General features: G+C 48.6%; 10 protein-coding genes across 10 annotated transcripts; 4 read left to right on the top strand and 6 right to left on the bottom strand.

Annotated features, from left to right (window-relative positions):
* Window positions 1–81: 81 nt before the first annotated feature.
* Window positions 82–687, top strand: BO87DRAFT_203742 (uncharacterized protein). Its single transcript, XM_025618565.1, has 2 exons — window positions 82–546; window positions 614–687. Exons 1-2 carry the CDS (start codon window positions 218–220, stop codon window positions 642–644), a joined length of 360 nt encoding a protein of 119 aa, XP_025474265.1. The 5' UTR covers window positions 82–217; the 3' UTR covers window positions 645–687.
* Window positions 688–1,102: 415 nt separating this feature from the next.
* On the bottom strand, window positions 1,103–2,253 carry BO87DRAFT_420092 (uncharacterized protein; the record flags this gene model as incomplete). Its single annotated transcript, XM_025626987.1, has 5 exons — window positions 1,103–1,186; window positions 1,362–1,586; window positions 1,927–1,931; window positions 2,006–2,087; window positions 2,122–2,253. The coding sequence occupies 5 exons, from the start codon at window positions 2,251–2,253 to the stop codon at window positions 1,103–1,105; spliced, it is 528 nt and encodes a 175-aa protein (XP_025474264.1).
* Window positions 2,254–3,403: 1,150 nt separating this feature from the next.
* BO87DRAFT_321289 (uncharacterized protein) lies at window positions 3,404–3,613 on the bottom strand (the record flags this gene model as incomplete). Its single annotated transcript, XM_025619928.1, has 1 exon — window positions 3,404–3,613. A coding segment is annotated over one exon (210 nt), but the record flags the coding sequence as incomplete, so codon positions are not given.
* Window positions 3,614–4,441: 828 nt separating this feature from the next.
* BO87DRAFT_450063 (uncharacterized protein) lies at window positions 4,442–5,727 on the bottom strand (the record flags this gene model as incomplete). The annotated part of the gene is made up of 1 exon (XM_025628391.1): window positions 4,442–5,727. The coding sequence occupies one exon, from the start codon at window positions 5,725–5,727 to the stop codon at window positions 4,531–4,533; it is 1,197 nt and encodes a 398-aa protein (XP_025474262.1). The 3' UTR covers window positions 4,442–4,530.
* Window positions 5,728–7,335: 1,608 nt separating this feature from the next.
* Window positions 7,336–9,277, top strand: BO87DRAFT_450055 (cytochrome P450; the record flags this gene model as incomplete). Its single annotated transcript, XM_025628390.1, has 4 exons — window positions 7,336–7,797; window positions 7,858–8,530; window positions 8,599–8,865; window positions 8,944–9,277. The coding sequence occupies 4 exons, from the start codon at window positions 7,336–7,338 to the stop codon at window positions 9,117–9,119; spliced, it is 1,578 nt and encodes a 525-aa protein (XP_025474261.1). The 3' UTR covers window positions 9,120–9,277.
* Window positions 9,278–9,446: 169 nt separating this feature from the next.
* BO87DRAFT_463501 (uncharacterized protein) lies at window positions 9,447–10,256 on the top strand. The gene is made up of 2 exons (XM_025629238.1): window positions 9,447–9,932; window positions 9,984–10,256. The coding sequence occupies exons 1-2, from the start codon at window positions 9,600–9,602 to the stop codon at window positions 10,176–10,178; spliced, it is 528 nt and encodes a 175-aa protein (XP_025474260.1). The 5' UTR covers window positions 9,447–9,599; the 3' UTR covers window positions 10,179–10,256.
* Window positions 10,257–10,931: 675 nt separating this feature from the next.
* On the top strand, window positions 10,932–19,136 carry BO87DRAFT_450050 (type I polyketide synthase; the record flags this gene model as incomplete). Its single annotated transcript, XM_025628389.1, has 16 exons — window positions 10,932–11,464; window positions 11,521–12,034; window positions 12,082–12,757; window positions 12,808–13,257; window positions 13,335–13,475; window positions 13,562–14,723; window positions 14,767–15,367; window positions 15,416–15,652; window positions 15,700–15,796; window positions 15,855–15,880; window positions 15,946–16,809; window positions 16,863–17,144; window positions 17,204–17,278; window positions 17,341–17,681; window positions 17,739–18,213; window positions 18,273–19,136. 16 exons carry the CDS (start codon window positions 10,932–10,934, stop codon window positions 19,134–19,136), a joined length of 7,338 nt encoding a protein of 2,445 aa, XP_025474259.1.
* Window positions 19,137–20,352: 1,216 nt separating this feature from the next.
* BO87DRAFT_431121 (uncharacterized protein) lies at window positions 20,353–20,858 on the bottom strand (the record flags this gene model as incomplete). Its single annotated transcript, XM_025627575.1, has 2 exons — window positions 20,353–20,645; window positions 20,699–20,858. 2 exons carry the CDS (start codon window positions 20,856–20,858, stop codon window positions 20,353–20,355), a joined length of 453 nt encoding a protein of 150 aa, XP_025474258.1.
* A 799-nt stretch (window positions 20,859–21,657) lies between these two features.
* BO87DRAFT_321272 (oxidase ustYa family protein) lies at window positions 21,658–22,370 on the bottom strand (the record flags this gene model as incomplete). Its single annotated transcript, XM_025619926.1, has 2 exons — window positions 21,658–22,160; window positions 22,247–22,370. Coding segments are annotated over 2 exons (627 nt in total), but the record flags the coding sequence as incomplete, so codon positions are not given.
* Window positions 22,371–24,828: 2,458 nt separating this feature from the next.
* On the bottom strand, window positions 24,829–26,570 carry BO87DRAFT_450046 (OSTA/TMEM184 family protein; the record flags this gene model as incomplete). The annotated part of the gene is made up of 6 exons (XM_025628388.1): window positions 26,269–26,570; window positions 26,062–26,209; window positions 25,753–26,005; window positions 25,562–25,687; window positions 25,353–25,502; window positions 24,829–25,290 (listed from the first exon to the last, which is right to left on the bottom strand). The coding sequence occupies exons 1-6, from the start codon at window positions 26,330–26,332 to the stop codon at window positions 24,829–24,831; spliced, it is 1,203 nt and encodes a 400-aa protein (XP_025474256.1). The 5' UTR covers window positions 26,333–26,570.
* Between the last annotated feature and the right edge of the window lie 191 nt (window positions 26,571–26,761).

Below are 26,761 nucleotides of genomic sequence, written 5' to 3'. Positions count from 1 at the left end.
TCACAAGATCTACATATGCAGATGGACTCCCGTCCATGACATCACCAACTCCGCCCCCCCCCCCGAGAGTCAATAACTAAGCACTCATCGAAATATAAAACAAATGTAACATCCACCCTTGCAGCAACATTCCTAAATTTCTAATCATCAGACATTCATCACATTTTTCCACGCCTCACACACGAAACAATTGAACACCAATAACCACATAATCACCATGGACAAACTCTCCGGTCTCGCCTCGAAGCTCAGCGGTGGCAACAAGTCTGGTGGTGACGCGCAGGCCTCGGGGTCTAGCGGAAACCAGGGCCAGGAGGATTACCTTGATAAGGGTGAGTATTTTTTTTTTTTCACGCGCGCGCCTATAATATTATGTTGTTGGTTTGGGCTATCGCGGCTGGAATGGAATGCTGATATCATCGCTCTTGTAGGTCTCGACTCTGTTGAACAGAAGTTCGGTGGTGGCAAGATCGATCCTCAGAAGATGCGCTCGACGAATGAGAAAATCACAGATACGGCGAGGAACCAGTTTGAGAGTGCTACCGGGTAAGTTTGAATTCTCGTGACTGGGGTATAGTTCGCGGTGGTTGTAAGCTAATATGCGATAATACAGAAGGAAAGTCCCTGAGAAGTTTTCCAATTAGTTTCACTGTAGGAGGCAGTGAAGGGATATGAGAATATTTATAGTATAATGAATTAATTAAATCTCGGAATTGCAAACGTGAAATGTTATAGACTATGTATCGAGATACTTATTGTTTCGTTGAAAAAGGTTAGGCACCTCTTCTCGAGGAAGTCATCAGGAGGGACAGTTATTGATGAGATGGATACTATTTTGTTCTTTCCAGAGGTAGATGTCGGCGAATGAAGCATGACCGAAGCTTCCTCCTTGTTCTCACCCAAAATGCTGAAGTCCAATTTATGACGAGGATGGCACATGGCATTCGGTTCCATTTTAGCCTGAGCCAGTAGATTTACGGGGTACGATTTCTGCCTGCACCCACTGAAGTAGGCAGAGGGTACTAGCCCTATGGGCAACTCTTTGTAGAAGAGTTCTTTTCAAAAGAGAAGAAAAAAAGAGAAGAAAAAGCTCTGTCCTTTTTCAGGACCCAGAAACAGTACCACCAGCACCCGCATCACCACCACCATCACCACCATCAGCGGCGGCAGCCGACGGATCTCGGCCCTAAAGAAGGTATCAGCCATAGTTCCTATGAGCATGGGTTTGGCCATTACCCAGGGCAGCCTGGATTTGGCCTTTAGCCAATGCTTGAAAGTTGGCACGTTTTACGTGCGCAAAGCACGGCGAGGTATATAAAGAGTGCCTAAAGACACAGGCCACTGGCACCACCAAAGCCTACCTCCCCCAAAACGTTTCGGGTGCCTTTAGTAGTAATCTGGGGGAGGAAGGCGCCAGTTGAGGGGTAGACGATATCCGACGTTCGATGGAGGGGTGGAGTCATCATAATTAGAGTGTATTTGCAGAGAAACGCTCTTGAAACGAAAGGTGTCCAATGGCACAAGCCACTGGCACGAGAACCGCCACCACCTCCGCCACCACCGGCGGCAGCCACCGGTTCAGGGCTCTAAACAAGGACCAGCTATTGATCCTATGAGTATGAGCATGGATTTGTCATTACCTAGGGTAGGTAGCCTGAACTTGTCCTTGAACCATTCCCTGAATGTTGCTGGGCGGGGGGCTGTCCGACGGCCTGGAAAACCCCTATACTTAGTATATACTCATGACAAAAGCTGGTACTGAGTATCATACCCCGCCGGACAAGCTCTAAAGCTTGCTCAAGTTCATGAATGTTTTGGGGCCCATAGGCCCTGACGCAGGACGTAGAAGCTCTATGAATTAGAGTAAACAGTGTCAGTCTCATTCTCATAATGATAATGTAGCAGAATGGGAAGCCTGATAAATACTTTTTCTGCACACAGAGTATGCAGCAATATAAAATTGCAGCTAAAATGAACAGGGCCCCAGTGCAGCCAAAGCCAGTACCCATGACCAAAAGTTGGCCATTGGTTGTATTCTGCGCGGGGACGGCGCCGGACGAAGGGAGGACAAACAGGATGTAGAGAATCTATGAATTGGAGCAAACAGTGTCAGTCTCTCACAATGATAATGTAGCAGAATGAGAAGTCTGATGCGCACTTTCTTTGTGCCCGGAGCACGACGACATAAAAAGTGCCAGAAGGCACAGGCCACTGGAACCACCAAAGCCCACCCCCAATGAGGGGGGAAGTCATCATGATTAGAGTGTATTTGCGGAGAAAAGCTCTTATAGGGAAAGATGCCCAAAGCACGACGATATGGCGAGTGCCAAAACGAACAATCCGCACCATAGCCAAAGCCAACACCCATCACCAAAATTTGGCCACTTGTGGTATTCTGGGGGTGGAAGGATGCGGCCAGGATGGGCTCACGAAGTTCGCTATGCGGAAGCGTGGATGTTCATTTTGTTCGATAAGGTAGAGAAAGAAGCGTAACGCGTGGACTGAAGCTATTTGCTAGCCTAAGGTAAGCGTATATATACGCGTTCCCGGTAAGGCAGAAAGGCATGTTTTGACGAGACAATCTGCCTCAGCGAAGAATGTTAATAGCCGGTATCTTTTGGCAATCCAAGGATATTACTCACCGATATCTCTCCTCTGAGGCACGCGTGAACTGCTCATTTTTGTCGAATCGAGCGTCCACACGACAGGGACTTGTCGAGGTTGGGGAAAGTGTACAAAGATTGATCCCCGTAAAAGGTGATGTCTGGAGGTCAGGAAGATTAATGGAGATCATGTTAGTTGTTTGAGGATAACACGATGTAGAATAGGAATTTGCTGACGCGATGTAGAATAAGAGAGTTGTCAGCTACGTACGAGAATCGAAGTCGCGTTCCGTTGTTACTTTTACCGTGAAAACTGGCAGGCCCGAAATTGAGGAAGGAACGCTGCTGTCATCTTAGACCGGCATTCACTCAATTGTTAAGGTTGAGAGAAGAAGAAGGGCTGATGTAGGAGCTGAGGTTAAATGTTCCCTTAAAGCAGAGGAATCTCCATTTAATATACTACTATGACTCAAGTGGACCGTCCCACCTCGCTACATGCGCCCGGCCAACCCGCACAGAGACGAGAGATCAAAATGCCCCAGTAATATTCACTGGACTTTTGACTTAAGCCTTGATGGTCCCCGGTGAGTTCTGGCGCTACAAAGGAACACATGTATTCCCAAAGCTTTGCCTCGATGACAGCGATAAAAAGCCTGAAGGAGTATCCAGCAATCGCAAAACAATTCCAGTCAAGCTCTCTCAATAATGCTAAGATCGTCCCATATCTCAGGAGCCAACCCATAAACATAGGCATTTATCCAGCTATTTGTGTAGGATTCCCTGGCATCGTCGAAGCCGGGTTAAAAGATATCGATGATCATCACATCATTCATATAGTTATCAATCATAATGCTGCATCCTCTCGCCTTTTCACAGCATAAACACATCGAAGTGCAGTAGCCTTTGTACTGTGGATGCATCTCATTTCTCTGTCTCTCACAGTACCCGCATGCCCGTCCATAATACCCTCCCGACCGCGTACATTCTGCGCGCAGCCATTTTGAAAGATACTAATCTTCCCGTTCGTGGTGAGCACACAGCATTCGCTTCATAGGCTCATCATAAATCATAATCAAGAGACGCTGGGCTTCTCATATTGCATTAAGTAAGGTAGATTCGTCATCACCTTTTGTTGGGGGTGTTGCTTGGACTGCCAACATAATGAGGTATTTGTGAAGTGAGCAGAACGGCGCACTTATCGCAGAGTCTGGAAGTTCCCCTGAGAATGAAGTTGGGAAATAATACCTCGGAGCTCTCCATGATCCTGACTAGTATCTCTATGGGGGGTGATCGGCAACGTCAACAAAGCGTCAGTATGCCTTGATACAGATTCTGGGCTTTTTCCGGCACAACGGCGAAGCGCAGTTTATGGTTCCGTCCATTGAGTTTTAAACGTCTACCTCTTAGGCGCTCGAGACACTAAACCATTTGCACCAATATCGCCTGTGTGACGTGACGAGTTCATAGGTCTGATATTGAAGTGATGTGACTCTGGAGACGGAATGAAATATCTAGAAGTGCGGACCGATGGCTTGTCTCCCGAAGCAGAAATGAAGCCCCAGCCAGTCGATGGTATGTACGCCACTGGAGCGAGTGTATCTACTTGGGTGCCTTATCTGTTTGATCCGTCAAGATCAATGGCTTTTGCCCTCTTCTAGCACTGAAGATATTCTTCTACTCGATGTTTGGGCTAGGTAGCACGGGTAGCAATCGGGTCACGATACCTCTATTTTACCAACATTATGCTGAAAGCAGGTAGACGGGCTTAGTATATAAACATTAAAAAGAAAAAATGGTGAGGTGAGTCAGCTGCTTTCTGTAGACTAATAAGCAGACAGATCACTAAGACAGCAATACCCCGGCAAATCGCTGCTGAAATCCGACTGTCATGCATCTGGTTCAAATGGTGTTGGCGGCCGCTCGAGGACTAAGTCGAAGACGAACCAAACACCAAATCACACACATTCTGCAAGCGATGCTTCATGAACGCGTTTGGATCATGCCCATTAAGGCTAAGCCCCAAGACACCGGTATGCTCCTTCAGATGCTCCGATCGATCACACCGAATATCCCAGTTGCGCATATATTTCCGCGCCACTTGGAAAAACATTGGTGCCAAATTCTGGCTCTGGCGTATCTCTCCGCGACGGACCTTCTCGATTCCTGTCGGTGCCGTGCCCTGGATCATGATGGTGGCAATCTCACTAGTCGTCGCTGCCACATAGAGACTACCCGCAGCCTGAACAATACCTACCGAACCAGCAGCTAGATGAGCAAGACAAGTACTGGCGACCAGGTCGACAGGGATCTCGTCGAAGACGGCGTCTAGGTTGATTCCCTTTCCAAGCTCATCTAACCCGTAATCTGGGTCCGTTGCCAGGTTGTAGAGTGCAGATTGCAAGGGCATGCCTTCATCATTTCCATAAAAGGGATACGGGTCGCGGATGGCTGGCCCGATAAGGGACGGTCGCACAATGAGGGTCTTAAAGGGCAGATCGGCTTGTTTCAAGATTAGCCTCTCCGCCAGATGCTTGCATAATGCGTAAGGCGCGATAAAATTATCCGTGTAGGCTGATTGCCCCGTACTGAGGATTTGTGACAAAACTTTCTCTGGGTCTGGATTATCATCAGAAAGTGGGTATATCTGTTCCTCAATAATACCGTCAGGGAGAAAGCTGTTCACTGATGTGGACGATACGTGGAGGAAGGACTTAAGGCGACTAAATCCACGAAGCAGTGTGAGTAGCTGTAGATGGGCTATGCAATTTGGCTGGATGCTGAGATGAAGTGGTTGTTGTAGCGAAATGTCTGCCGCTGCATTGATCACCACGGTAACCTCCTCTTGTAGTTGTCGTAGATCCGAAGGCTTTAACCCTAGCCCGGGTTTGGAGGTATCTCCCACCATGAACTGAACGCGATGAGAGTCTAGGACATCGTCAAATTGTTCCGCCATTGCTGCCTCTAGCTTATCGAGTGCACGCTGCACGGAGCCACGACAAAGCAAGAAAATCTTTTTGGTGGGTAACTGCAGAGCTAGCTTGTATAGAAGACATACGCCTAGATTTCCTGTGCCCCCAGTCAGGAAAACCACTTGGTCGCGAAACCATTTAACGTGTCTTCCCATATTGAGCATCTAATCAATGTCCGCTTTCGTACTGGGCAGAAGTCAAAGCTAGTGACACTTGTAGTTTGGCGAACCAAAGGAGGGAATGTGGTAAATGCTATGTGTGCACTGGCAGCTGGTACTTAGCAACAGGTCGTAGGCCACTAGAAGCCAGCTCTTGCGCTCTTGGTGGTATCAAGGGTGTGTAGAGATTTCCGGACAGGAGGTCTACGTGGCTAACTGAAGTTGTTATGAAGGGAAAGTTTAATGTGCCACACTGCAACACCCTGGGTAACACAAAATTTTGTTGCTCAAGTACATCCGACTGACCTGTTTTAGATCGGCATATTCATAGAGGGGGTGTTGAGAAGCAATGCTTAGACTCCCCCTTATTCCATATCTGACAACTGCAGCAGACCAATAGGAATTGTGCATATGCTGTACTACGGCTACCAACCGGCATATCCTTCTTCATGAAGTCAGCGTGCATCTTTCGACTTGTCACGTCTCAATACCGTCACAAGAACATAAAAAAGGGATAAATATGCAAGGGTCGATAACATTACCAATTTAGTAGATACGTTGGCATATAGTTACCCATTGGCTACATTCTAACCCTAAGTCACAATCTTGCTTCGAGACATTGTCACACATGACGGAAATTATGCTGCTAACTACCGCGGGAAATGAAAGTTCAGTAGACCCTGCCCACAAGATGCTTAGCAACCGCCACCGCAGCCTGCTTGAGGTGAAAGGGAAAAATGCATACGCATATGGAAGGGCTGCCGTGCCACCAGGTAGGGTATACATGGCCTCTCGTTTTGGTATGGCCAATGTGCTATTTTGATCCCAGTATCTCTAGGTCTAAACTGAGTAGTCCGAGACACGTTACATATGGGAACGTAATGGCTTCTGATTCGCGACAAGGGCTCTCTTTCCATCCATGGCCTTTTACACCCGAAGGCTTAGACAAACCAAACCACCTTTCTCACATATGCTCGTACCTTTTGTCCATCAAAGCTAGGTGGGACCAAAGGCAAATATAAACGATTATCTTCTGGAAAGACAGCCTTCTGATGCATGCCAAAATCGCATTTATGGAGCCAGAATCTTAGAAAGGCGTTCTCTATGGCCATATGGACTTGATGGCTCACTACCACTATCCTGAACATGTATATTGTCTATCTATAGATAGAGGTGGTGTGAAGCATCGTAGTACATATTCACCCGAGAATCGAAGAAGCTCTTACTAGTGTATTCAAGCGATAGGCAGACCAAGGTTAACAATGACTCGTGGACCTTCCTTTTGTAACCCACCCGACGAATATGATATCAGAAACAGGTTCCGTACCTGACGCCATCGATGCAAGGATAGGAAGGATACAAGTGGTGGAATGTAACCAATATGCACATACGTAAAAGGGGAAACTGGGAAAGGTTGAATGTTCTGATATCACATCATGCATCGCAAACTTCTTTTCCGAAGGTAGGACAAAGAAGTTATTGTAGGACTATCCAACTTTTATATAGCCGGCTGGAAAAGGACCACAGGTAGCTAATTGCAGTTCTGCCAGAATAGATACAATATTCCGCCTTACACTCTCACTGAATAACTCCTACTTATCGAAAATGTTATGGTCCGCAATCCCCCTGTTATTGGCCACGTTCTTCTCAGCCTTGGTGGCACTGCAACTCTATCAGGTTATTAGCAGAAGCTATAGGTCTAAAAGGCTATCGAAGCAATGGAATTGCGAGCCAGCATTTTCCTATCCAAGTGGCCTGTTTGGTCACAAAGCGGTCTGGCGCTTGAAAACTGCTACTCAAGAAGGCCAAGTTGGATCTACTTTGCATGAGGTTCATTTGCAGTATGGAAATACCCTGAAATTGAATCTTGTGGGTCACGACGTTGTCATTACTTGCGAACCAGAGAATATACAGGCGCTTTTAGCCTCGCAGTTTTCCAGCTTCGGACTATCAAAGTGGCGTTACCCACAATACCGCCCATTGCTTGGAGGAGGGATATTCACATCTGACGGGTCAGCCTGGGAGCACTCGAGGAAGTTGCTACGCCCCCAATTTACGAAGAATCAAGTAGGTTGATCACTCATAGACTGCTCTGATGTTGCATATCTAACGCGATTGGTGTCATAGATACCCTCGATTGAATGGTTTGACTCTCACTCTAAGAACCTAATGCAAGCACTGCCACCCGATGGGCACATCTTTGATATCCAGCCGCTTGCGTTCCGACTGGCATTAGATTCTGCTACGGGCTATCTATTTGGAGAGTCTATTAGTTCCCTCATTAAGCTAGACTCCAACCAGACAGGTATTGCGGAAACGTCAGATCGCAGAAACGAAGGGTTTGCTGCGGCGTTCGATTACGCCCAAGATATCCTTTTCAAGCGAACTCTCGCACTTTCTTACTACTGGCTGATCGACTCAAGCGAATTCAGAAAGTCCACTCGTGTTGTTCACCAATTCGTGGAGTACTACGTTGATAAGGCAATCGAATACAGAAGCAAGATCAACAGCCCCGGGAGTAGCGTTGAACACAAAGGAGGAGAGTATTGTTTTCTGCACGCACTGGCGGCCGAGACAAAAGATCGGGATTTCCTGAGGGATCAATTGGTTAATGTTCTTTTAGCCAGTCGAGACGACGTTGCCAGCGTGCTCACATCCATCTTTTATCTTCTTGGCCGAGACTCTGTCGCGTGGCGTAAGTTGAAAAAGGAAGTCTCCGATGCGGTGGACAAACACGCGAGCAATATCACCCTGAAGGAGATACAAAGTCTCCCTTATCTGCGCGGTGTCTTGTACGAAGGTGAGCTACAGGATATTTCATTCAAATTCATCCTTACTTTATCAACATCTGGTAAGCGTTTGAGATAGCACTTCGCCTCTTCCCACCCGTTCCTGTGAATGCGCGAGTTGCCCATCATGATACAACAATTCCCGTCGGAGGTGGTCCGGATGGTCGATCGCCAGTGTTTATTTCCAAGGGGCAGATGGTCGCCTATTCAGTCTGGTGCCTTCACCGGCGTCCGGATATCTGGGGCGCAGATGCTGAGAGATTCCGACCGGAGAGATGGGAAGAATACAACCCACCGGCGTGGGACTTCGTTCCCTTCAATGGTGGACCCAGAGCGTGTCTTGGCCGTGAGTTCCCTCTAGCAAATCAGCGTCCAGGCAAGGAAACCCGATGAAACTTGTTGCTAACTAGAATGCTTCGAACAGAGCAATTTGCCATAATCCTGATTAGCCAGCAGGTATTCAGGTTAGTTCAACACCTGGACTCCGTTGAGAGCGCTCAGCCAGGGCCAGACTGGGGGCTCAACCCTCCATTGCGGCAGACCCTGACCATGTGTCACGAGAACGGAGTCCAATTGCGCATCAAGAGATCGAAGGGATGATTGCAAGGAGCTAGTGGTCTGTTACACAAATGACATCATCAACCTCCGTCATTTGGGGTGAAAAGGCTTATCTGCAAAGAGCTCCCTTTCATGGATTAGTTTATCATTGAAGTGATTAGTATTCAAGAATGCCAGATTCATTTGTGTCACATCGTGCGATAGCAGTCGTAGAAACAAGATAAAGCAACAGGGGCTGACGAAAGCATGCGCCCTTGGGTTTGTGCTGCAGGACATCCGGTGTAACCCTTCAAAATATATTGTGAACGGCATATAATTGTTGCCTATTCGTTGACTCTACCTTCAGCAGATGCAAGGGAGAATGTATTCCTTGATCTTTCTTAGGATCAAAAACACAGATCGAGAGGTCATCTTTCTCGTTTCCATATAATATATCCAGTAGCCCGTTTTCTTTCACATTAATCTACCATCCGGTTTTCCCAAAGCGAAGGTAGTACGGGATTCTCCTAATCCCTCATCGCTATGACGGGTTCTAAGTCCTTTGTAGGAGCATTTGCTCCACGTTCTTCGGGAAAGCCTTATCCTTCGACAGCGGACATGGTCATGGAATTGAACATGCTCACGGAAACCATGAAAGATATGACCTCCCAAATCGAACAATATCAGGGCGGTATGAGCAATTTGCTTTACTTGATTCGGGGCACCTACAAAGTCCATGATAGTGCCTTGATCGCACAGAAAAGAATCGCATCCACAGAGGTAACAGAAGGCCGGGACAAGGAAGATCAAGTCTTGACTGCTACCTACGAAATGATCGACGCCCTGACTCAGGCTATTGTGGCTACTGCAAGCAAGGTATACTACCTGGAAGGCTTCTAGTGTGATAATGTATACTGATAAATGTAGGTCCCCTTTGTGAAGAAGATCCCCAGCGGATTTTCGATTGTCCAGGCGGTCTTGCGCAAGATCTATGAAGCCAAGGAAGGGTTACGGGCGGCACTTCTCAAGCACTGTGCGAATGGGTTTACATCGGAAATCCTGGAATTGTTTCGCGACTTCGAGCAGAGGTACACAGATCTGATGTCAGATCTGAGAGCTTAGCATATTTCACTCAAAACATACAAACTGGGATTGAAGGCCCCTCATATGGCTGCGAAGACACTGTGCGGTGTGACCTGTAATGAGAAGTTATCCAAAGTTAAAGAATTCAAATGCAACAGTGATGTGGTAGCACAATGATGCAGCAAAATTGGCTTGTTCTGAAAGGCTGTCAGTGTAAACATGGTAGACCACGTTAATACATAGGTCTGAGCCTACTCCTTACTGACTACAGATCATGTACAAAAGGGCTTTTGCTTATGTTACGAAGAGTCACTAGTCGACCTACAAGAGGCGGTCAGAAACTCTGCTAGACAACCATTGTTTGCGAGTACTCTTGAACCCGCTAATTTTGGATTTCGGATAAACTTAGATATACAGGAAGAAGGAAAAAAGCAGGGGAAAATTCAATACATCGGTCCTGGAGCAAGGATGTAGACCCTATTGTCCATCGCCTCGCAAGGGCTGCTCCCGCAGACGTTGTGAAACGTGCCGTTCTGAGTCCATATTGTGCTGCACAGATCATTGGCATCGCACAGCATTAGAGACATACATAGGCTTTTGCCGTCAGAGGACCAATGCAAATTGCCCTTTACGGAAATGAAGATGTAATCAAGCATACTCTGCTTCTCCATCACCGATAGTCTACGTCTTGAGCTACACATAGCGAAGAAGGACTGCTTAGAACTATGTTTTCCTCCCGCGCTAAGGCCATTATCACAATGAGAGAACGTCTGAACTGGACTACTAGCAAAGATGAGCACTCCCATGAACGAAAGAAGCTTTTGTCGCGAAAGCGAAAGCGCAGCAGATGAACCCATTGCCATTGTGGGCATGGGCATGAGATTACCCGGAAATGTTCACACCGCAGATGAGTTCTGGCACATGCTCGTCTCCGGCAAAAGTGGGCATGGCCCTGTTCCCAAGAGTCGGTATAACGCGAATTCCTTCTTTCACTCCTCTACCGCCCCGGTGACCGGATATTTCTTGGAGGAGGACCCTGCGTACTTTGATGCCGGATTTTTCTCCGTTGGTGCCAAAGAGGCCAGGCTCATGGATCCCCAGCAACGGTTGCTCCTCGAAGTAGTGTGGGAGTGCCTCGAAGACTCCGGCGAAACCAGTTGGCGCGGAAAGGACATAGGCTGCTATGTCGGAGTGTTTGGGGAGGATTGGCTGGAGTTGTCTCTCAAGGGACTAGACCCCTGTCCAGATCGTCATCATGCCCTGGCTACCGGAGGCTTTGCCTTGTCAAACCGAATCTCGTATGAATTTGACCTTCGCGGGCCGAGGTATAACTAGCATCACTGAACATGGGCTTCTTTGGACAATGCTGACTAGGCCATAGCATGACTATTCAAACCGGATGCTCCGCTTCGCTGGTCGGCTTGCACGAGGCTTGTCAGGGTCTTCGATCCGGGCAATGCTCCTCTGCCATCGTTGCTGGGACCAACCTTATATTGACCCCGACGATGACAAGCGTCATGAACCAAAACGGTGTTCTGTCGCCTTCGGGTCAGTGTCAAACTTTTGATGCCAATGCGGACGGGTATGGGCGTGGAGAGGCAATTAATGCAGTCTATATCAAGCGCCTCAGCGACGCCTTGAGAGATGGCGACTGTGTTCGTGCGGTAATACGATCCACGGCCGTCAATTTTGACGGGAGGACCGCGGTCATGACTAACCCCAGCGGAACCGCGCAAGAGGCGCTCATACGAACTGCATACAAACAGGCCCAGATACATAAAATTTTCGACACGGGCTTTTTCGAATGCCATGGGACCGGTACGTCGGCTGGAGATTCGGTTGAGACGTCGGTTGTGGCCAAGCTCTTCGAGGGCCATGGCGTACTCATGGGTAGTGTAAGTGACTTTCGGGATTTCTATAACCTAACCTGATGGTAAAACAGGTCAAGCCAAACTGTGGTCATTCCGAGGGGGCCTCGGGTCTCACTAGCATCATCAAAGCAACCCTTGCCCTTGAACACCGCACCATCCCACCAAACATCAATTTTCATGAGCCCAATCCCACTGTTCAGAAGGAAGGCTCCGGAATTGAGGTTCCAGTGAAAGCCCAACCATGGCCGAATGATCGACAGGAGCGTGTGAGTATCAATTCATTTGGTATAGCCGGAGCCAACGCGCATGCCATTCTGGATTCTGCGGCTGCATTTGGGGTACAGAAGATGTCCCACCCGGGATCAGACCGTCCGCACCTCGTAGTGGTTTCTGCTCACAACAAAGAGTCCTTACAACGTCGCATAGAAGACATAGCAGGCTATATAACCTCTAACCCCACGAGCGTTCACGACTTGGCATATACATTAGCATCACGACGAGAGCATCACAATCATCGGGCATTCGCGGTGGTCTACCCGAACACGCCAGTGGACCAGTCCCAATTTCACATGTCACCAAAGACACTTCCCTCTCCTACATTAACGTTCGTGTTCACTGGACAAGGGGCGCAATGGGCGGGAATGGGTAGGCAGCTTCTCGAAACTGAGCCTCTATTCCATAATGCGATTAAGCAGATGGACAAGGTGCTTCAGAACTTGGCAGATCCCCCAGAATGGTCATTGATTGGTCAGTAGCCTGCAGGCTGCATGCACTGACAGATACTAACTTGAATATAGAGGAACTATCACGCATGGGCACTGACTCGCGTGTCAATGAAGTTGAGCTAGCCCAGCCACTGTGCACTGCCCTACAGCTCGGATTGCTCCAGATCCTCGCACACTGGGGTATTCAACCGAGCACTGTAGTTGGTCATTCTAGCGGTGAGATTGCTGCAGCCTGCGCATCAGGTGCGATAACAGTTGAATCAGCTATCATTATTGCATTCTACCGTGGAAGGCTGGCCAAGTTACAGGAGGGCTCCGGTGCAATGGCATCTATTGGATTGAGCCATGAGGAAGTTCTACCGTTCCTCGTCAACGGGGTGGTCGTCGCTTGCGAAAACAGTCCTCGTAACGTGACGATTTCAGGACCCAAGGAGCAGATTCCCCAGGTAATCAGCAACATTACCGCGGCTTTTCCGGGAACTTTCTGTCGAAAGCTGCGTGTCCAGGTTGCCTACCATTCTCGTAAGTCTTGACGCTAAGCAACATGGCTCATATACTGTGCCGAGCCACTAAAAATATATATTGATATGATTCTGCAGCGCAAATGGAGACTATCGGAACATCATACGAAGATGCTCTTGTACCTCATATGAATCCAGGACCACATATGCGACCAATGATATCTACTGTCACTGGGGATATCATTACTGATCCTTCTCAACTTGGACCAAGCTACTGGCGTCGGAATTTGAATCTCCTGTGCGTTTTTCAAAGGCAGTAGAAATGTTTCTCCAAAAAGAGACCGAGGGTAGCTAGCTATTCATAGAAGTCGGACCACATTCCGCTTTATCTGCGCCTCTTCGGCAGATATTTCAAGTTGCTCCTCGGTCACCTCCCGTGTACATACCCACCCTGACGCGCAACGATGACCACCAACAATCCCTGCTGCTCACAACTGCTGGACATGTGTTCAACACAAGGTCTTTTATCAGCTTTCCCACAATCGTGGAAGCTGGTAGACTCCTCAGCGATATCCCGCGCTTTCCATGGACGCATACTGACATGTACTGGAGCGAGGGTAGACCAAGTCGCGATTGGCGGCTACGATCACTCCCCCACCATGAGCTACTTGGCCCGATGATAATGGAAGCCACGATCCAGGAACCATCATGGAGAAATGTGCTGCGGCTAGATGACGTGCCATGGCTGTCGGACCATGTCCTGCACGGCGAGGTCGTCTTCCCAGCTGCCGGGTATATTGCCATGGCCGGCGAAGCCATTAGGCAGTTGGATATCTTCGGTAGCCAATCAGAATCTAGTTTGGACCGTTATACGATACAGAACATTCGGTTTGAGTCTCCCCTAATTATAGCCAGCGATGCTTCGGTTGAGGTTATTTCAAGCCTCAAGCCAATTGAGCTGGCAGACGGCGTCATGTCCGGGTGGTACAGCTTTTCTGTATCCGCATTCGACGGGGTTAAATGGACGGTGCACTGCAGGAGCTGCGTACGTGCAGGCAGTGACTGCCCTATTTCTGCTAATAGTAGAGAGGTCAGCCCCTTGCCCAGAGTAGTGGAACCCTTACGGTGGTACCGCACAGTCCAGCGATGTGGATTGCAATACGGTCCTCACTTCCAGCGTCTGCAAGACATCTCTGCAGATCCAATTGACAATGCGGCAGCTGCCACTGTATACCAGCCTGAAATGCAGAAAGGCACCCACTACCCTCTCCATCCTGCTGTCGTCGACCAAGCCCTTCAGCTAATCGGTATAGCTGCATCAAGAGGAAGGTTGCACACCATTTCGGGCGCCTTTATTCCCGCCAAGATTGAGCGCCTCGTCGTGGATAACGGGACATGGTCACGGGTTTCTTTCGAAGCTCGGACTTTTGAAGATAAAGAAAAAGGGCAGCAGGCAAAGATCATCGGTATCACTGAGGGCCAGGCAATTTTCAGCCTTGAAGGCGGAGTCCTGGCTGGCCTAGCAGGGTCTAGCAAGACAGGGACGGATGACACTGACTTTGATTTCAAGGATACATTGGAAGCCAGATATCAACTTGCTGCTACCTGAGAAGATCCTGCCTCCGCGCCCCCATCTTGGACATGCCACCCACCGTAGGATTCTTGGGCTCCTTTCCTTGATACACATTCGAGCCACAGCTGAGCGAATCGAACATATCGATTCATCCACCGGGCATTTATTGAAATGGAAATCTTGGATTCTTTCGGAGGCCGCTAAAATTCGCGCTGGCGTGCATGCAAATCTGCAGCCACTCTCAAGTTGGATCGAGGAAGTACAGCCGGAGACGCAGGATATCCTTCTCTATGCAGTGAAAGATGTTCTGCTGCCGTCGTCGGCTAGAATCAATGATGGGTCATCTACTACTTATGGAGGCTTAAGCCAGTGGAATGATATGCCTCCGGCTGACTTGTTGGAGAGAATCTACAGCCGCCTTGATAGCATACCGGCCGACCTACCCGGTCTAACCATCATCGAATGTATGAGAGCAGTCTATGAGAATGCCGCCAATTTCATGTCTGGGAAATGCTCCCAGCTAGAGGTACTCGTTGCCAGCAATAGATTGGAAAGGTTTTACGAAGACACATTGTCCCGGGAGACTGATCTGACGGAAGTGTTTTCCCTTCTTGGACATGCGAATCCATTGATGAGAGTCCTAGAGAGTGGCGCCGGAACAGGCTCTATGAGCGAAATGGCACTCTCTTCTCTGAGGTCTCCGACCGGCGCACAGATATTCTCTCGCTATGTCTTCACAGACATTTCCGCGGGATTCTTCGCCACTGCCCAAGAGAAGTTCAAGGGGCAGGCCAATATGGAATACCGAACATTGGATATCACACGTGATCCAACGGAACAAGGTTTTGAGGAGCACAGCTTCGACCTGATCATCGCTTCCAACGTAAGTGAAATATGTACACTATCACGCACAGGTTAACCTCGAGTTAGGTTATGCACATCGCTCCAAATCTGCATGAGGCTTTGCTACACGCCAACAAGCTGCTTGCCAAGAATGGGCGCTTCCTGCTACAGGAGTTTTATTCGGGTAAGCATCTTTGCTCTATTCGCTTATGTGAAAAGCTCTTCCTAAGAGACAATTCTAGATACACCTGTTACGGACTACGTGGTGGTAAGTCTTCCTTGTATGAACCGCATGTCCACGGCATTGCGCTAACCCTTCGACTCATTTTGCAGGGTGCGCTTCCTGGCTGGTGGCTGGGTGAAAACGATGGACGCCCCGACAAACCTTACATCTCGGGGGAGGAATGGGACAAGAAGCTTCGTGCAGCTGGATTTACTGGAGGCGAGACAATCGAGCGCGATCTCGAGGGTTCGGTTCAGCCGTTATTCACCATCATCTCTAGGCCTGTTCAGGAGCCGATCCCTGACAGAGAGGTAACTATCCTGGCTTCTAACCCGGAGGAGGCAGGATGGCCTGGAGATGTGGCAGCGTGTTTCCGAAGAAGAGGCTATGAATTCCACTGGTCAACCTTGGATGGCTCGCCCTTTAGCAGTCGCACCATCGTTTCATTACTGGAGGTTGACAGTCCATACTTCACTCAGTGTTCCCAGGAAGAATTTTTGGTTCTCCAACGCTTCTTAATGCAGAGTAAGGGATGCAGGATATTATGGGTAGCGCAGCCTAGTACACTTAGCTGCACGGATCCGCGCTTCAGTATTATCCATGGTCTTGCTCGGGTATTGAGGCGCGAACTATCGCTAGATCTATCACTCTTGGAGATTGATTCCGTTGGAAAGCCTGCACCCGAGACACTAGTTGAACTACATGAGAAGATTCAGCAGGCCCGTGAAATACCAGATACGGATCTGGAGTATGAGTTCGTTTTAGACGGTGGCGTTGTTCACACTGCTCGGTCCTATCGAACGTCGCTGTCGCATCACCTCACGACGCAGCCTGTCATAGATACACCACGGAAGTTGGGAATCCAGCAAGTTGGACTGACTAGTACACTGCAGTGGGTACCTGGTGTAGCGCCTCTACAATTGAAGAGTGGAGAGGTTGAGGTTGACATGAGCTACGTGGGGCTGAACTTCAAGGTAAATTCCCATGTTTCTCTCCATGTCTGATGGTATTTCTAACGGCAAAGTAGGACACTTTGGTTGCCATGGGACTTATAGGGAACCCGAGCGATATGGGTCTAGAAGCAACCGGAGTGGTGCGTCGAGTTGCTCCAGATGTAACTGACCTGGCCCCTGGGGACCGCGTCGGGGCATTGGGGACCGGCCTATTTTGCAACCGTACGGTTCTACGTCGAGGGGCTCTCTCGAAGTTACCGGATAGCCTTGCTTTGGGAGATGGTGCCGCCATGCTGACAGTCTATTGCACGGTTATTTACTCGCTAATGCAGGTTGGGAACCTTCAAAAGGGACAGGTCAGTTCACTTGCCATTCTATAGAGTATAGGGAAGATGTCGGCTAACTAACCATCCAGTCGGTCCTCATTCACTCTGCTGCCGGTGGGGTTGGTATCGCAGCCATAAATATTTGCCAGATGCTCGGTGCTACGGTAAGTAGCCCATCGTGCTTTTCATGGCAGCACTTCGTGCGTATGGTTAATGTTTCATGCAGATTTATGCCACAGTTGGAAACGAGGAGAAGGCAGAGTACCTTGTCAACACCCATGGGATCCCCAGAGCGCTGATCTTCCACTCCCGCAATACATCATTCCTGCCGGATATTATGCGAGCCACTGGTGGACGTGGAGTCGACATCGTCCTCAACTCACTGAGTGGTGAGTTACTACATGCATCCTGGGAATGTGTGGCAGCCTATGGGAAAATGATTGAAATCGGACGACGTGACATTCTATCCCATGGATTGCTCAGTCTGAGCCCGTTTGCCGAAGACCGCTCGTTTCATGCGGTTAATCTTGCGAACGTCAGTCGGGACCGTCCTGATATAGCGATAAGGTACATATACGCATCATTCCCATGTGTTTGAGTCTCGAGAAACTGATATCCTTTTAGCACAGTGAGGACATGCTTCGAGCTTTTCCAAAAAGGCCAGATCCGACCCATTCGGCCTGTTCATGTTTTTGATACTGCCCAAGTGAAGGAGGCGTTCCGATACCTACAGACGGGTAAGCATATGGGAAAAGTCGTAATCCAGATGACACCAGATCCGGCGCAGTTACCATGCGGGCCCGTAAAATCCAAGGCTTCCTTTCCAGCCAATGCAGCGTACCTCATCGTCGGGGGCCTCGGTGGCATTGGGAGATCAGTCTCTCGGTGGCTAGTTGAACATGGGGCTCGCGAGATAGTGTACCTCTCCCCATCGGCTGAGAAGGATGAACATCGGAAGTTCATAAAGGAGCTAGAGGTTCAAGGCTACGGCGTTAGCTGTGTGGCAGGCACTGTTACTGACCCTGCCGATGTTCAACGAGCAATCGGAAATTGTACGAACCGTCTCACTGGCGTCGTCCAGATGGCATTGAATTTGCAGGTTTGACAACCGCCACTTACCACCTTTATCGACACCATGAACTGATAGTCATTTAAAAGGACCGAACCTTCGAGCACATGACACCGGAGGAATGGGATAGCGGGCTAGCCCCCAAAGTCACCGGCACCTGGAATCTACACACTGCAACCCAGGGCATGGACCTGTCATTCTTTGTCATGTTCGGTTCGATCGCTGGTTCCGCAGGGTCCCTGGGTCAGGCCAACTACGCTGCCTCAAACACTTTTCTGACCGGGCTTGCCACATACCGGAGGCAGCGTGGTTTGGCGGCGTCGGTCCTGAATCTGGGCCCGGTTGAAGATGTAGGCATCATCAGTGAGCGGGCGGACTTTGCCCAAACGACCAGCGTGGCCTCGGCTCAGCCCATAACAGAACGGGCCGTCCTTGACTCGTTCCAAGTCAGCATTGAAGACTCCCTTCCGAATCAGCAGTGCTCAGGAATACTGGACGTTGGCATTTCCGACAAAACTGGTAAGAGTGAAAGCGCTTCGCTCATGCGGTTATGGGGGCGCGATGCCCGGTTTGCTATGCACAGCAACTTAGGGCAGGCGTCGATGGATGAGGAAACGAACGGACCTGAACATCGGCTGCGCGAATTTCTTAACAATGTCCATCAAGACCCTTCATTACTGAACAAGACTGATGCGATTACCGAGTTCAAATGGAACATGGCTCACCTTATTGCGGGTACGATCTCGAATGGTCGAAAACTGACTGATGAAGAGGCTGCCGGTTTCGCAATCGACTCGCTGGTGGCAATTGAGATGAGAAGTTGGGTGCGGCGAACTATTCATCTTGATGTCCCGTTGTCTGAAATTACAAAGGCTGGCAATTTGGGGTCATTGGCTGATCACATCGTTAAACTCTTGAGGGCGCAGTATAAGTTGGGTAGCGTTGGAGAGTAGTCGCTGGTCATATGTCTTTCTCGCTCTGCATGATTTAAAGATATACTCAATCTAATTGCTATCCGGTCTGCAAAATGAATCAACTAGCAGCGCTCTAATCCTTCTCATGCAGAGGGTTGTGTTGGGGAGCACAATGCATACTGCAGCATTGGAGTACCCGTGATTATATATCAATTGGCAACTGGTAGCCGGTTGTACGCGGCTTCCGGTGTTTTACCCCTGTCCCTGATCACTCTCGGGCTAAGTAACTTCCGATGATATATACTTGTGCTTCCAAAGGAAGGTGGCATTGGAATTGAGCAGTGCTCTTTCCTTAGGTGTCTCGAAATATAGAAGTTGATGTATACCAAACAGAACTTAGACACCATCCCAGTAGCATCCCACTCTCACATAAGAGAAGATCCTCCTTTCTCGCTGCTTTTCTCGAAAAGAAAAATTCCTTCTCTCTAAACAATAAGGAAAAGACCCCCCCGCCTCTCCCCTCCCCTCAAGATTCCAAATGTCGTTTCTCCAAACCCCACAAGGGGTCGCTGCCGTCGTTGGGTTCGCCGTGCTGGCGGTGTTGTTCGGGGTTCTCTTAGGTTTGCTCTGTTCTTGGTTCACCTGTCGTTCTCGTTGGGGGTATGCTTGACATCCATCCACCCCGTGGCTCTGCTGTCTATACAATCTTGTGGTGAGGTTGAGCTAATGCGTTGAATTATAGGTTGCGTTCTCCCAATGTGGAGTTTACCCCCCGCACAATTGAGGAGTTCGAAGAGGCCTTGAGGATGGTAGAGCAATCACGTTAGACACCGTATTATCTGAATACACGACGAGTTTGCCATACTAATATTGTGTGGCTTCAGGGAAATAAGAGGTTCACAGCCGTAGTGGCTGCTTGGGTTTCGTTTGTTTCTTTTGTTGTTGTATATGTCCGGACGGTCTTGTGATTATTCTGTATCAATTTCTTAAATATAATTATCATCATTACCCCTTCTTCCTCACTCATGAACAAAAGTCGTACTTATCACCAAAGTCGTTTGGGCTGATGCTGTTGCAGTAGTCTATATCCTCTCTGAGCTGAGCTCGAAACCACAAAGACGTCCCCAATGATGGCGCCCGTCTGAAACCAGGACTTTCCAAGCCTTCCGTAACATCTATGCCCTGAAGTAGCCTACACTATTTCGACAATCAATCGATTACCGATACGGTTGACTCATAATGTCCATCGCTTTGACTACCGCGTCGGGCTTTTAAATGATCTCGCGCGACCGCGAGCCGATGTAGCTGTTACCCTGCGCCGACGCCGGGTGAAGAGTACGCTAACATTTTTGCGGTCACCTTTGGCTGTCGACGAGCGAAGCAAGGGCTGGATTACCAGGGTGGAAGTCACCGCCTTCATCTTGCGCAGGGGGCATATCACCTCCTCGAAAACTTCGCGTGTACCTATGATGATGTCTCGATTGGTAGTAATATAGTCGTGGTTGCGAACGAGTTCCGCTGCAAGACGCACTGGTGGCACACACTTGGCTTTTCGGCAGAGTTGTCTGTCTGGTGGTCTTCGAGCCTAAGGGATGATGTACCGGCAGCAGGTAATGGCGCCCACTGCGAAAGGTTGATTTCATCATCTCCGCGGCGGCGCGGATTGACGCGCTGAACGCTGATGCGGTGCGACCACACCACCTTGACGATTTCGAAGCCTGAGATATGACCCCTCCCAATGTTGGGGTGAAAGGGGACCATCGCAGAGTCATGTGAGTGACACCACCAAAGCTGCGCGCACCTCCTTTTAAGTCTGCTAGAGCTCAGGATACGAGGCAGTACTAGTCGTGGTTGCGGTGTCCCCGGAGGCCAGGGCCAAGTTATAAGTGAGCATGTTGGGACAGGCTATCCCGTGCAATAGTGTGCAAAACAAGATATCTTGTTGAAGCAGTAATACTAGTAGCCTCGGTCACGTGACCCTTACATACCAAACAACCCCTACTTCTACGCGTCTCGCTGCGCAACCCCTAGATAGGAACAACAAATACAACTCTCTGCCCTTTCCTTGCTTCTAACGAGTAGATGTCCCAACATATCTTCTACCTTTGCTTATCTAGCAAGAGAAATAGTCCCATCTCCTGGTGTAGAGGTAAAGCAGAGTGTAATAGTAGGGAGAGTTGTCGTACACCTAAGGTGAACCAGGCCACTTTAGCGTCGAGACCAACAGTGCAGCGGCATCGTGATCCAATGAGAGCACATAGTCACGCTTCGTAGGAATTACGGCTACGAGAAAGTATCAAGGTACACTATGTGAAGACCTCCATTACAATATGACAGTAGGCAAGCTGGTTCGAGAAATTGGGGGTGGCGCTTTGCCAGGTGGAATTTTGCCCTTTCGGACGGGTGGGACGCGATACTGACATATTCCTTACTTGATCTGGGTGCATTATGCAGCAGCTCCACACTAGACAGGCCCGAATCACGAAGTAGCCAAACAATGCATACAACCATTTCGCATGACCACAGGAAAGGGTTTTCGTGGGAAACTCGAAGTTGCTTCCTAGATCTCCCCCCTCAACGGATCCGGCACCCACACAGTACGATCTATCATACCTGCCCTGTTTTCGAACGCCCAGTCCCGAATCGCCTCAAAGTCGCGACAGGTGTGCATCACTCGGCCATCTGCTTTCCATGTCTGGTCTTCTTCTACGCACAACCAATGGATAGTTGATAGATCAGAGGAGCACATTAGATTTTGACGAATCGACTCAGAACAATGGTCCAAATGTGTCCAAAAGTTCTCTACATCATCCGGGTCACTCATATTAACGCCCATGTCGTGGCCCCAGGCCTTTTTGTGGATATGATGTTGGGAAAATGGAGTATTAGATTCACTGGGAAAACGATCTTTTGGACGAACTAGGGGGTTCGGTGGTATTACCAGACAGTGAAGCTGATGGAACACGTCTAACTCCACCATGTACATTCCTGGCTCGGAGGCTAGTGGCATGGTGTAATTTACTAGCTGGGCTGCCTCAGATTGGGGAATCTTGATGATACCGTCTTTGTCCGTTGAACGACGATATCATAGAGTACAGATCAGTCAAGTGTTACATCAATGCGATTTGGGTACGCAGAGGATATCTTACAATTGTACAGATCCTCCCAGGCTTTGTCATAAGCCTCGGTGGGCGGACCCATATACGGGGTCTTTTTCGCGAACCCGCTTTCAAATCTCACGGTTTTGTACTTTATGAGCTTGTTTGCTGGTGCTGTTTTATCGAGATTGTCGCATCAGTAAAACAAAGTCCGCGGTTGCGATGTTAAGGTTTGTGTGAAGGATCAACTAACAAAAAAGGGGATTTGAAATAATGATATCATTGGAGTGTCGGATAGCATACAACAACCCAAGCAGATTGACGGAAATGCTGAATCCTAGAGAAATATAGAGCAAGAGCCTCGACACATTTAGTTGGCGGAGGGATCGATGATCTCGAGTCCGGGTCTGTGACAACAAAGCTCCAGACTCATTGTCTTCATCTAATTCCTTGTACTTTGCGTCACTCATTGCAAAAGGATCTATCGCCCTTTTAGTCTGACAATAATGACGTGCAGTTCGAGATGAAAGTGATACTGTTGTAGCTTTTTAAAAGGCCCCCTCGAAGCGATGCTTAAAGAAGTGGTCTATCACCTTTGATTCGTGCAAGGAATTCGTCCCGAGACAGCACTGCAAGGAAGACGGTTGATCGTAGCGCCGCGGATGATCACCCCTCGGCATGCACCATACCATGCAAGGCTCAATAACGTGTGACATTGTGTTTCAGTTCAGGTACGCCCTGTCTAATGTTGCCGACCCCTCACCATCATTGCTACTGCTGGGATGACTAAGTAGTACCCAACACAGTCCGCCATTATTTGCATCCCAGCTTGCAGAAGTGATTACATTCAGAGAATGGAGCTGGGGAGGAGCCAGAAAAGCAAGGCTGCCAGCTGTGAAACAAGGCGCCGTAGTCTTCATCCCGGGGTCGAATGTTGCGGAAGAGGCTTCCATGTAAGGACAAGATAGGTGGATCAGAGCTCAGAAGCCATACACCAACATAGTAAGAATCAGGATTATATCAACGATACCAAATTGGCGCAATTTATCGCTTCATGGATGTACAGATCGAAGGTCTTCGTTTCAATCTCATCTCATAACTACTTTCATGCTTGTCCAGTCTGCATTGCAGCGCTACAACCATCATTCATAATGAGACCCATAAAGTGCATCGCGGGTTGATGTCTCTCATCGGTATAGGCATCACTCAAGATATTCTCACCTGAGTTAAATGTTTGTCTTTTCGTCCATCACACATTTCTTTCAGCATACATGCAGTTTGTTCCCCCCTGCTTGCCATCCTTGCTACTCATCCATACCTAATGGCTCGCCATCCCTGATCTTCCAGCTAAGTATGACGCTTACACAAAGAGGTGTAGACAAACAATGCTGGATATGGCAAGTTCAGAGGTGATCAAATTATACGCAAGGAAATTTGACCTGACTATCATGCTCAAGTATAAAGGCCCCCTCGAACCACCTAGTCAACCCGTCTCCAACAAACTGGAATAAATCCCTTAGACACATCTAGATTCACAAAATTAATTCGAATTTCTCCTCTTGCCCTTGGAATTCACGTTCTGCTTTTTCTTCTTTCTCGTTCCACTTCATCGTGCTCGTTCCCCTTTCACCGATCATTCAGAATGAAGTTTCTTCTTACCACTCTCATGCTGGTCTCCGCGACCCTCGCCTTGACTGCCTCGGTAAGAATGCACTATACACCCATGACCCTCGGAGAATCCCAGAATGCTTTGTCGAAAGGGAAACAGGGATGGGATTTTGATAGGAACGAGGGCTGACTTGGACATTCATAGACCAAGAGTGACGACCAGTCCGCACAGGAGGCAACCGTGGAGAACGCCAATTACCCAGCACCGGGTTGGTTTTGAATTTGATAACCTCCCACCTAGTCCCCAGCATCAAAATAAAACAGGGAGATTGGTTGCCATGCAAAGGAGGAATATAGGATCTTGAAGTAATTGAGTTACCCGTGTCGCGGGCCGGATGTTTGATGGACCATTGATATTGGTTTTGTTATGTTCTTTGGTAGCAGAACTTCATATGTGGAAGGAGCCGCTGAACAGAGTGTGCAGAGAAGGACTGTTCCTGGGAAGAAGAATAAGAGGATCTAAGCTTTGACAACTGCTGTCATTCGTTTTGAAGTATGCTCCTGAGATTGACGTGTCCCTAGTTCGATATAACAGAAGGGTTATCCACATCGCTAATGTTTTCCCGTTCTTCAAGCACTAACTATTATAGATAGGTGTAACTCCTTGTAGTCAAGATACGTTTATACTGCCATGTATGCAAGATGAAGGCACCGGAAACACCTAACATGGCACTTCATAGCAACATTCATACCGCCTAAGTAATGGAGACACTTGACGAAGTAAAAAGCAAAAGTATCGAGGAACCACCGTTAGACAAGTAATGTTTTAAAGGGATCCTTCACCTAAATTCTACAACTAACTAAACCGTCTCGACCACTGAGTCATCGTACCATCCAAACTTATGAAAGGGTCTTTGTTGTTCCATAGCTAATGCACCTGTCAATCGCAGTGAAATCTCGCCAGGGTCCCTCCACTCTCTCCGCCACAATGCACGCCACCTGCAGTGGGCTTTGAATTTGGCTTCTCAAGCCATTCGTCGGCTCCTCTCACAAGGGTCATACCTCGTCTCCCACCCTGCCATCTCCTCCTGCTCTGGTTCTTCCCTCTGTTGAACCTTCTGCAGAGACCGCGCATTATGTATCATGACATAAGCCGAATAGACATCCTGGAACAGTACGAGCGGGTTTAAGTACATAGCCCAGGCACGTAAACCCCAAGCTCCACCTTGATACCGTTTGGGCGGGTCGTTCAGTAAGACCTCCTCGTCCTGGTCTGACTCAAGAGCCTGGTATGCCTGGGGTCGCAGCCTGCTCACCGAGGTTGAGATCTCGTAGGGTTTTGTGCGGTAGGCATAAAGAACTAGGAAGGAGAGCGGCACCATCTGCACACAGATAAGCATTGTTGGGAGGCCCATCAGTGTGTCGATGTAGGTCATCGAAGGCGGGTATGTGAGAACTTTTGTGCTAGTGAGGATGAGGAACAGAATCTAGTTGGTGTTAGATATATCCGCTTGTTTCTGGATACATTTTCAGGGTGCCTGATGAATACCTTCTCAAGCAAGATTAGACCAACGATCAGTTTGAATGCCATTAGCTTCAGCAGTGGCTTGTGCTCTGTCATGTATCCCTTCATGTTCACATAGAATTGGATTATAGCATTGATGGCTATGGACGTTGACACTGATGTGACCACTTGGAGCTGTTGATCTTATTAGTGACTATTTACAACGCAGTCAGACATGGAAACATATTACATACCCAAATGTGAGCGAAATGAGGAGCGTTGCTTTCAAGGCAGTAGACATGCATTGACTGTGTCACTACTTGGACAATAGCGGTACTCCAAGTGATGACAGGGTATTGGAGGACTGAGTACCAGGTCAACTAGACGGAAAGAAGCGATCAGTTACTGTTCACATTAATGCCTTTTCTGCTGCCGAACAACTCACACTCAAAAAGGCAAGACCATTCCTCTTCTTCTTCGGCTGCCACTGTCTTTTCGTCTCGAGCGAAGAGAAAAACTTCACTTTGCTCTTATCATCAGGAGCCATGTAATCACAAAGTAGCATCAGGAAGGCGTATAACGCCACGCCCTGTAGAACCTCGGTGAACCCTTGTAGGTAGATGTAGGAGTTCGGAAAGCAGATTGAGATGTAGGAAAGGACTTGATATGACGGGATGAGGTTGCAGATTCGCATTATTCTATCACAATATTGTCAGCAACCTCGATACTTCCCCCCTTTGTCGAATGTCTTTACTTTAGTTGCTCGTTAGGATTGCTCATATGCATCGCATGTCGACCCATAAGGCCCAAGATGAGGAATAACACAATCGCTGTGCAAACACCGGATACAATGATGTTGAATTGATAGAAGGTGAGATTCCCCACGAAGGGACCAACGTCGACTGTCCCGAGGTCAGCTAGTTCGTCGCATCTGTGGTATAAGGATGTAACAACTACTCACGTTGTTCGAGATGGTCCGGTATAGGACAGCCATAGCTGCCAGCACTTCGACTTAAGATAGACATATTGAATCAAACTGAAACAAATATAATTGGCAATGCGGCGTAAATCGACAGTTCAGCAGCTCATTGAAATCGTTTTGACGACGACAAACAAGTCATTATATATTTTCATCATCACCCTTCAAAGCCTCGCCAAAATCAAAGAGCAACAGGGCTAGAGGATATGCTCGGGCGCAGTACGTTACGTTATTTCATTTTCCGAGCAAAAGAAACACAGCAGATCTGTCATCGAACAACGCCGCTAGGCGCATCTAGGAGCGCAAATAAGCCGCTGGTCGGGATGTACAGCCTTATCGCACTCAAGTAAATCAGTATGCCAAGACCATGGTGGAGCCGATCGGCGGCTGCCGCATGCTTAATTTGCGCGAAGTTGCGCGGTCAGCCTCAGGATCATGAAGATACGGGAATAATTGCGCGATGAAAAAGTTGCGA

This window comes from Aspergillus neoniger, assembly GCF_003184625.1.
Source record: "Aspergillus neoniger CBS 115656 unplaced genomic scaffold BO87scaffold_59, whole genome shotgun sequence".
NCBI classification, from domain to species: domain Eukaryota; kingdom Fungi; phylum Ascomycota; class Eurotiomycetes; order Eurotiales; family Aspergillaceae; genus Aspergillus; species Aspergillus neoniger.
Note: the sequence above shows the minus strand (reverse complement) of the source record. Positions and strands in the feature narration are given on the sequence as shown.